The sequence below is a fragment of the Malania oleifera genome, chromosome 12, assembly GCF_029873635.1.
Source record: "Malania oleifera isolate guangnan ecotype guangnan chromosome 12, ASM2987363v1, whole genome shotgun sequence".
Lineage (NCBI taxonomy): Eukaryota > Viridiplantae > Streptophyta > Magnoliopsida > Santalales > Ximeniaceae > Malania > Malania oleifera.
Genome location: NC_080428.1, coordinates 33,305,317 through 33,315,888, shown reverse-complemented (window position 1 = coordinate 33,315,888; position 10,572 = coordinate 33,305,317). Strand labels below are relative to the sequence as shown.

Genomic DNA, 10,572 nt, shown 5'->3' with positions numbered 1-10,572 from the left:
CATTGTAGGAGATGATAAATTGGAAACAGACCCCTCATCATTCATAAAATTTTCATCAAGAGTCCTAATGTTTCTAGACTCCTATCTTTACATTCCTAGATACCTTCCTTTGTTGTTCAAAGGCAAATGCCCCTTCATATCCATCATTTATCGGTAGAGATTATAAGAGATCACATGAATTTGAATATTGTTGACTTTACAACATTTTTAGAAAAAAATCTCATAGTCATATGTGATTTGCTTGTTTGTATATATCCTTCCCATGGCTTGCTAGGCACTCTATGATTAATTAGAACTTGACATATCTTATAAACTTCATATCGTACTCCACAATCAATCTACAAAGCCCCTTCACTGTTGTGATGCACAAGCTTCTCATTTAATCTATGAGTGTATGCAGTTGGTGTTTTCTTTGAATGGTAGGGCACATAATATAATTAAAAATAGAAAAAAGAATAAAAAAGAATAGAAGAAAAAAGACAATTGTTTCCTGCATAAAGAAACGCAAGCCCCTTCGCTGCTCCAACTGCTCTGCCACCCTGTGGACTCCCTTTAGATAAAATTAGACTAATAAATAAACAATGAGCCCATAAAAATGACATGCCCAACCCAAAAAGAAGAAGATAAAAGAGCTGATGATGCAGAAGGGTCCATTATTATTCAATTACACTCCCATTATTTCTCCCCTGCAAACTTTCTCAAAGAATCTCAACCGTCCAATACATCTGTATCCACACCCACAGCAAAAAATAATTATTTTTTTTCTTTTTCTTTTTCTTTTTTTTTTTTAAAGATCGCACTCTTTTGACCACTACGTCCTCGAGACATGCCTCAAACACCGACTATACCCCCGGCCAAAAAACAAAATAAATAAATAAATAAATAAACTGTCAAAATGGTATTTTCGTCACGTGACGTGGTTTGTGCCTAAGCTCAAGATAGGGAGGGATAGCCTGCGCACCGCCTCGAGATGAGAACTTTGCAATCGTCTTTTGGGCAAATGGTGGGCACGTACGCGATCTCATCGCAGCCGTCCGTTCTGTGCCTCTTGAAGTCCATCAGCGACGTGAACATGGCGATGAACAGCACCAGGTGGTTCATTGCGTACCTCTGCCCCACGCACTGGTGTGCCCCAGCCCCGAACGCCAAAAAGTTCGTCTTGTAAACCCGGCCTTCTTGTCTCCTTTCGTTGAACCGGTCCGGGTCGAACCGGTCCGGGTCCGTGAATCCCTGGAACGACGACTCGAAGACGGAAGGGAAGACGATCGTTCCTTTCGGAACGGTGTAAGATTCCGTCAGCGGAACGTCTTCGCCCGCAATGTGAGGGACTAGCGTCGCCGGAGTTCGGAATCTGATCACCTCGCGCGCGACCGCCTCCGTGTACTTCATCTCCCGCAGCTGTTCGACGGTTATTGGCTGGCCGGATTCCGGCGACCAGATGCGGGCGACTTCTTCCCTGACCTTGGCTAGAACCTCGGGGTGGGAGTCCAGCAGCGTCACCGCCCACAGCAGCGACGAAGTGGAGGCGTCCTGCGAGGCGAAGAGGAAGTCGAAGATGTGGCCGCCAATCTCGGCGTCGCCGGAGTGCGGCGGCACCGGCTCCCCTGCCTCCGACGCCGCGGCGACCTCCTTCACCGTCTCCTGCATCCAGAAATCAATCAAGCACTCGGGCTCCCCGCCGCGCTCCATCCTCACCTTGCTCTGCTTCGCGCAGGCACTCAATGTATTTACCAGCCGGCCAACGGCGAGCCTCGCGTCTCGAAACGCGAAACCAGGCAAGTCGATTGGGAGCTTCATCAGTCCCACATTAAAGAAATTGTAATCAACATTGAACCTTTCTCTGGATTCCACGTTCAGGTACGGACCGACGAAAACGGTCTGGGAAGTTTCGAGGTTCATGTCCCGGCAGAGAAAGCGGAGGGCGACCGGGTTGTTCTCCGACGAGAGCTTCTCCCAGAGGATTAAGTGCTTGAGGATGATCTTCTGCTGCAAGGAAGCGTAGGTGGAGAGGGCTTTGGGGGTGAAATTGGGGGCAATTCGGCGGCGGAGGTCTTTGTGGTCCTGACCCATCATGTAGATGAGGTTGTGCTCGCCGAAGAGCTTATTGCCGAAGGGATGGCCGACGAGGAGAAAGGCGTCGGGGCGAACATTGGCGAATATCTTGTGGGAGAGGTCAGAGCTGCGGACGAAGACGATGAATCGGCCGAAGAGGTAGTTGGCGGAGAGGCCAAGGGGGGAGGATTTGGCGAAGGAGGACTGGAGCTCCCAGAACTTGGTGGGGTTGCGAACCAGGGGGATGGCGTTTCCGAGGAAGGGGACGACCAGAGGAGGACCAGGGAGCAAGCGCTTCTTCTTCAAGTACCAGATCTGTTCTAGCAGAACAAGTAGAGCTAGGAGGGTGAAGATGTAGACGTAAGGGTTTGTGGAGGGGAGGGAGCTCAAGAGGAAAGAATCCATTGCCGTCGATGCCGAAGCTGAGAGAGAGAGAGAGAGAGAGAGAGAAGGTTGAGAAGTACGGAGAGGGAGAGGTTGAGGTTGGGATGATGATGATGATGATGATAATATAAACGAGGGCGCCGCGAAAATGAAGTCAAAAAATGGAAGTAGGAAATGGGGTCTGGGTTTACGGTCAAAACAATGCAGCTTCTAGTTCTATGAAATGGAATATACAAAAGGTTTGAACTTTGAACTTTGAAATTGAATCCTGCAGGGAAACCAAATCTGAAAATCTTTCTTCAGAGATGAACGAACAGCTTCTCCGTTTTCGGTAAGAGAGAGAGAGAGAGAGAGAGAGAGAGAGAGGAATGGGGCGCAGGCCCAGGGAGATGGCGCGCAGGGGAAAACTGGGAGGATGGGTGAAATCCGCATGGCATGCCACGACTGTTAGGGTGGCGGATGGATTCTCCATCGCTTTTTTCTTTTTCCCCATTTGATAAAAAAAAAAAAAAAAACAGAGGAGGGAAGGAGAAGGGTCAGCCCTGTTCCCATTGGGCGCACGGACAACGTAATGCTCTCATGGAACATCTAGAATGTCGTAAATCCTGCAGCCGCTATTTTCAGTCAACTTAGTGGGTTTAATTGTGAATTAAATCCTAATTCATTATTGATTTTGTCAAACATACCCAATTAATCAGAAGTTGAATCAAAATTGAATTGTTTTACCTCATTATTATAATTTTGACTCTTATTCTTCTAAACCATACTTTTTAAGTTTCCTAATATATTCAAATAAAAAAATAATATTATATTCAACAAAACTTATTGCTTAATTATACTCAATATAAAGAATGTTCAACATAGAGGATTGATTCAATTGAATAGTCATTTTATTCAATTAACATAACTATATCTTTATTGACATGTATTATTATTCTTATATATATATATATATATATATATATATATATATTTTACGAGTAATTTTTTAAGTGATATGGATTTTTTTTTTTTATATTTTGAAGCAATCACTTCCAAATAGATGGAATAATAATTTGAAAACTAAAATATGCATCACGTTTTGATTAGATCAAAAGTTGGTACATGCCAATGAATGCAATATAGATAAACTTATGTCTTTAAAAATGAAATTATAAAAATTGAATATCGAGCTCTAGACGTCAAAAAATTCATGTTGATTTTTTTTTATTAAAACTTATTTCATAAATGATCTAAGATGTTACAAAAGATATACGTCATTTTTATGAGTGGTTCATAAATTGTTGACATTTTTGAAGGTGTATTAATTATCAACTAACAAATAGAAAGTATGCTTTTGAGTTAAAAAAAAAAGGATAAATTTTTTTTAGAAACTATTAAATTTGAAGAAAAAAATGAGCAGTTCATAAATTAATTGTAAAGGTATACTAATTGTCAAGTAATAATAGGAAGTAAATTGCCTACACAGGCATGGCGTGGTGGAAAGACATCAGTAAGTAAGAAGGAATATCGATGGTTCAATTTCAGGTAGATACACTCACGGAACCAGCGGTACCTGTGAATGGTATGAGTTTACTTTGTGAGCCAGCGGGTGTTAGGCTTTTGTGGAGTCTAGTTGCGTTAAATTTGGATGATGACCCAACCTTTCTTTAATAAGAGATTTCTATCTTCAAGCTTAATCCATGGAGCGAAAGCTTGGGCCGTAATTTTTTTGGGCTCGTTTTGTGGCCCATTCGGAACCCTATGCACAACATATAAAATGATTGTTTTTGGGGTGATTAAGGTATGCGGTCACACTTTGCAATAGAGCAAGAGGGAGAGCATTGTACCGCTGCACTCTTTGTATTTTTTTTCTTGATAATAGTGAAATCCCTGCAACTCCGTGGATGTAGGCAAAATTGCCGAACCATGTAAATACTGTCTTATGCGTGTGATTGATTTTTTTTTGGCGTGTATTCTTTCTCTATTTTATTTCTCACAGGTTTCATGTCACGCCCCGAACCTGCAAGTGGGTCCTAGGTGTGAATATAGTAACCTAAACTGTCTGTGTATCAATTCAAACATACATGATACAATACAATAAGAGGGTCCGACCCCGTAGGGTACGCAGATGCCCTATACACATACACATATACATCCATACTCATTAGTTACGCAATGAAAAATGCTTCATCTATCTATATAATATACCATACCAGAGTCTGTACGAAGTTAGGATATGCATACCCATACAATACTAGGGTTCACATTCCCATAAATACCGTACATACTCTGGGTGTCTACAAAAATCATCACGACAACCTAGTTACAAAATCTCATACCTAATCAAGTACTAACAGCAGCTAATGACGCCCTCGCTTTCGATTTCTAGGATGCTAAATACGGCTACCTAATGGACCTGAAAACATCGTAAGTACATTCAGGGTGAGACACCTCTCAGTAAGGAAGAAAAGAGGTTATATCAGTGTGTGGCATACCAATGTTATTTTATGCAAAACATAACACTATACAATATGATACAGTTCGAAATATTTCCATACAGTTCTAGTATTTTTACAAATGTATTTCAGTACATATGATACCCAAAACATATGGTTAGTGGCGTCACACTAATATGCAACTATGCTATGAAACCTAAAGCTTCACAGTGATTGCATTGCCAATACGATGTAGCTCACACTAGTACGCAACTATTCTGTTGACTCTACGAGTCCAATCTGATTTTGATAATGACAAATCACTTGGTATTTGATTTGTGCATTGAGCTTTTAAACTATATTAAGCATGCATGGAAGGATAATGAGTCATGGAAGCCTTAAAGTAAAGCTTACATATCTTGCCAAGATCCATGGAACTCAAAGAATATGAGAATCAAGATACAACTGGCAAAGTTCAAGAACATCTTGGGAATGGGTATTTAGAACTCGTCGTGTACTTACATTTTCATATGATTTAATTTGAGGCTCAACATAACTTAGAATGATTTAAGGAATCATGCATTTCATGTATATCATTAGGGGACTTTCATGGACCTAGAAATACTTTTAAAATCATGGAAAATGTGTTTTATAAAAGACCCAAGAAAGAGAGCAAAGTAGTTTTTTAAATTAGAAAAGAAAAATTGAGAAAAAGGGGACTTCGATAGCCTAAACTCAACCTCTATCGCCTGAAGAATTTCTTCAGGAGCCTGAAGAATTTCTTCAGGAGCCTGAAGATTAAGTTCGATAGCCTAAAGAATTAATGGGGAACACAGCAAGTTGGTCGAGGTTCTTCGGTCGCCTAACCTTGGGACCTCAGGTGCCTGACCTGGCTTCAGGAGCTTGAACTCCTCTTTCTAGGCGCCCGACCCTGCATTCCAAGCTAATTTTTTCAAAGGGTCAAGGAACTTCGGTCACTTGGGCATTCATCCTCAAGCGCTTGAACCTGCGGGAAACTTAAAAGTTTGATTTTTATTAAATGAACTCATGAGCTTTTTCTTTGATCCAACGGTTGAGATCAATCCTAAGGGTAAGACACTATATATACTGAATATCTAAACCCTAAAACGAAGTTAAGACATACAAGAAAGAGAAGAACACATCTTATTGAAAGAATATTGAGAAACTTGCTCTTATTGCTATACGATTGCCTACACTTCAACTTCTACTCATCGAGCTTAGGAATATCAACTCAGAATCTCGAAGGGAACTCGTTCACTCATCTTGTTTTCCATTCTAGTATTGAGGTTTGATCATTCAAGTTAATATTTTCAAAAGTTTCTCATCCCATTACTTATTATTGAATATTGTTAGAAAAATTTGATCTTGAGTGTGCACATATATATATAAATTGCTTTTGACAAGATCATTACTTGAGAAAGTTTTTTTTAGCTATTGGTTGATTAGTTTTTGATTCAAGAGTATATATATATTGTTCATTGAGCTTATGATTGCAAAATCTATTTTTAATTAAGTATTAAGAGGTTGATCTTGAGTGTGCATATATATATATTAAGTCACTTTGATAAGATTACCACTTGAAAAGAGCTTAGCTATTGATTAAATATTTTAGGTTCAAGTGAGTTTTTCCATTCAAAGAATTGATACTTTTAATATTAAAAATCCACTTGATTAAATATCCTTGGAATTCTTAAATACATATATTGTTGAAGGATATTTTTTGAAATAGATCCCATTGGTTTTTTGATCTTTGGAATACATATCTATATATATTTGCAGATTGCAAAGGTTGTGTTGTGATTGAATTTTTGAAAGAAAACATTGCAATTTTGATTGATTTAATATTCAAGACAAAGTTTTTATTAATAAGTTCACATCAAATATATTTGTGCATCTTTGCAAAGTGAACTAAGAACCCTAAAATTCTCCAAAGTGTTTTAAATATATCATTACTTGGGAGTTTTGGTTAAAGAGAGATTTGTGTTGAAGCATATCATACATAAACGATTGTACCATTTCCATACACTCTGAGCTTCAAGTTACATCATATGTTAATGTATTAGGAATTTGAATTGTACTCACCAACTTTTGTTAGAAGCAACATTGAGTGTTTGCAGATTTGAGTGTAAATTGTAATCACGGTTCTTGTTGTGAACCGGGTGTGAGGAGGAAATTGTACCTCTTGTAAACAGCGGATTAGGAAGAAGCTGTACCTCTTATAAGTAGTGGAGTAGGAGGGAGCTGTACCTCTTGTAAGAAGTGGATTGTAAGGGAAGCTCCGTCTCAATTTAAGGAGTAGGAATTTTTAGTGAAATCCTTGAGTGGGTTGCTCAAGGCAAGGATGTAGGCCGAGTTGGCTAAACCTCGTAAAAAATTGCATTTGTCTTCTCTCTTCCCTTAACTCTTTATTTTCCGCACTATATTATATTAATTGCATTGCATGTGGATGTTGAATTACTTTACACACAATTAATTGGGTAAATGGAACTCATTGATAAAATAACTTTAATTCAGTCATAAGTCCCTACCATTAATTTGTTAAATATACATATATGGAGTAAGTGGTAAATAGGGTCAAAGAATTTTTAAAATACCCAATCCATCCCCCTTTTGAAATTGCACCTTAATCAACATACTCCATGAATTCGAAGTTTCCTAGCTATTACATTGCCAACATGCAACTACTCCCTTAAACCCGAACTTCACAGTGATTACATTGCCAATACAGTGTAGCTCACACCCCTCGGTGACCAACCGAGATACGTAGTGATATTTCACACCCTCGGATATAGAGTCGGACACTCTCGCCCATGGTTTTCACACCTGTACATGGCGTAGCATACTGTAATTAGCCACCACATAACTATTTCGGCGTATGGTAATTAGCCGCCACTAGTCGATTTCACAAAACCTGGAATCATTTTGGAGTTCACACTCCTATACATATCAACGTACAATAATTAGCCACCAGTAGTTATTTTACAAATACCTAAAAATAATTACATACAACCATACATACCACACTTATTTGGTTTACAGCAAATCATATCGTTTTCCAATGCAAGTATACAGTTTATGCAAATATGGACAACAGTCATCTCAATAATAAAGTTTAAACAAAACAGATAGTTTTCCAAACAAAGCAGAGATGATACTCGAAATCCCCAAATTTTTTTGAAAACTGTAACTCGAAAATCCCGTATTTTACCCAAAGATTTTCCCAAATAAGTTACCAAAACATACATACTATTGTAGCCTACAAGCTTACCGATCTTGATTTTGAAAATAAATTGATATAAACTGAATCCCCTTACCTTAACCTGAATTTCAACTACGAACTCTACGATCCCCAAAACAACGAACCGAGACTCCAAAACCTACAAACCATAGTATAATACATGCTTACAATTTGTACTACTACATATACTTTGAATAAGAAACGAAAACCGAGCCTTACCTCGATTTTTGCCTGAAACCCGAAAATGCTCAAAACGAGATTTCGATCCGTTAGATACGTAGAGAATCCTTCTTTGATCCTCGCAGTAACGTTGAATTTATGAATCAGGTGACGAATGGCGAAGAAATCAAGAGAGAGAGAGTTCTTCAAGTTCTAGAGAGAGAGAGAGAGAGAGAGAGAGAGAGAGAGAGAGAGAGAGAGGATATTTTGAGATTACTTAGCTCCAAAGTAATGGAAACTGATTTATAGCCTTTGACTCGGCTGCCCTCGTCGACGAATTGGCGTCCTCATCGACAAGTCTACCATTGCCTTTGTCGATGAAGCGGTGGTCTCGTTAACGAGCTGGAGATCCCCAGTTTCTCAAAATCTATCGGCTTCTCCTCATCAACGAGCATCTGAATTTCGTCGACGAGAATAGAAGGGGCTTCGCTGACGAACCCTAGCTTCGTCTACGAAGCTTGCCCAAATTACCACTTTACCCTTCTTTGAAATTTTAAATCCACATACCACGGTTCTGGTTCTTACAACCTCCCCTTCTTACAAAAATTTCGTCTTCGAAATTTGCAATCTCTCATTACGAACACTTTCATACTACTACATAGATACACACTCTGAGGTGAAACGACGGCCATTTATACACAACCCTTCTACGATACATACATACTCTAAAGAAAATGGCGGCCATTTATATGCAGCCCTGTTACGATACATACATACATACATACTCTAAAGAAACGGTGGCCATTTATACGCAGCATTGTCATGATACATACATACATACTCTAGAGAAAATGGCGGCCATTTATACACAGCCCCGATACAATACATACATACATGCATTCCCTCACTTTTGGTGGAGGAATACCGTGGTTACCTACATATGTGGCCTCAGGAGCTTATAATACAACAGGACTCTCCAAGAGACTAACCACCCAATACTAATATGATAACAGAGTATTACATAAATACATACATACATACATACTCATACCACCTTGCTATCCAACTACTACTTAGAACAACTGTGGATACTTCTGGCGTATTTCCTTTTCCGATTCCCAAGAAGCTTCCTCAACCACGTGATTCCGCCACAATACCTTTACTAATGGTATTTCCTTGGTACACAACTTATGAACCTTCCAGTACAGAATCTGAATAGGTACTTCCTCATATGCCAAAGTATCCTCAAGTCCCAAAAACTCGTAACTAGTAACATGCGACAGATCTGACATGTACCTCCTCAACATGGATACGTGAAATACATCATGGATCCTCGAGAGTGCTGGGGGTAGTGCAACTCTGTAGGGTACTAGACCCACTTGCTCAATAATCTCGAATGGTCCGATGTACCTCGGACTCAACTTGCCCTTCCTCTAGAATCTCATCACTCCCTTCATCGGAGCGATTCTAAGGAATACCTTACCCCTAACCTTGAACTCCAACTCACGGCGATGAACATCCGCGTAACTCTTCTGCCGACTCTGAGGCGATCTAATCCTTTCCCGGATCAAACCTACCTTCTCAGACGCCTACTGCACAAGTGCAGGTCCTAAAACCCGACGTTCACCAACCTCATCTCAATACAAAGGAGATCAACACCTCCGACCATACAAAGCCTCGAACGGTGCCATCCCTATGCTAGCCTGGAAGCTATTGTTATAGGAAAACTCCACTAGTGGCAGAAAATGGATTCAACTACCACCGAAGTCTAATACACAAGACCGTAACATATCCTCTAAGACCTGTCTCGTCCTCTCTAACTGTTCATCAGTATGGGGGTGGAACGCTATACAGAAAGTAAGCTTCGTCCCCAGTGCTTCCTGCAAGCTCTTCCAAAATCAAGAAGTAAACATCGGATCCCGATCCGAAACAATGGACACCGGTACTCCGTGCATTCTCACTATCTTATGCACATACATGTCCACTAGCCTACTCAAAGGGTAGCTAACCGTCGTTGGTACAAAGTGAGCAAATTTTTTCAACCTGTCCACTATTACCCAAATAGCATTCTTCTCGTGAAGTGCTGGAAACAATCCAGTAACAAAGTTGATGGAAATGTGTTCCCATTTCTACACCGGAATAAGCAAAGGCTGCAACGGCCCTGTCAGCCTCTGATGTTCAGCTTTCACTTGCTGACACATCAGACACTGCTCCACAAATTGGGCAATATCCCTCTTCATACCACTTCACCATAAGGACTCGCGTAAATCCCAATACATCTTTGTACTACCCGGATGTACC

General features: G+C 40.1%; 1 protein-coding gene across 1 annotated transcript; it reads right to left on the bottom strand.

Moving 5' to 3' along the window:
• Positions 1–743: 743 nt before the first annotated feature.
• On the bottom strand, positions 744–2,743 carry LOC131144302 (cytochrome P450 710A11-like). Its single transcript, XM_058092858.1, has one exon. The coding sequence runs from the start codon at positions 2,455–2,457 to the stop codon at positions 934–936; it is 1,524 nt and encodes a 507-aa protein (XP_057948841.1). The 5' UTR covers positions 2,458–2,743; the 3' UTR covers positions 744–933.
• Positions 2,744–10,572: the final 7,829 nt, after the last annotated feature.

What these genes read in the sequence shown, in the direction of transcription:
- LOC131144302 (XM_058092858.1), bottom strand. Translation starts at nt 2,457, where the DNA reads ATGGATTCTTTCCTCTTGAGCTCCCTCCCCTCCACAAACCCTTACGTC.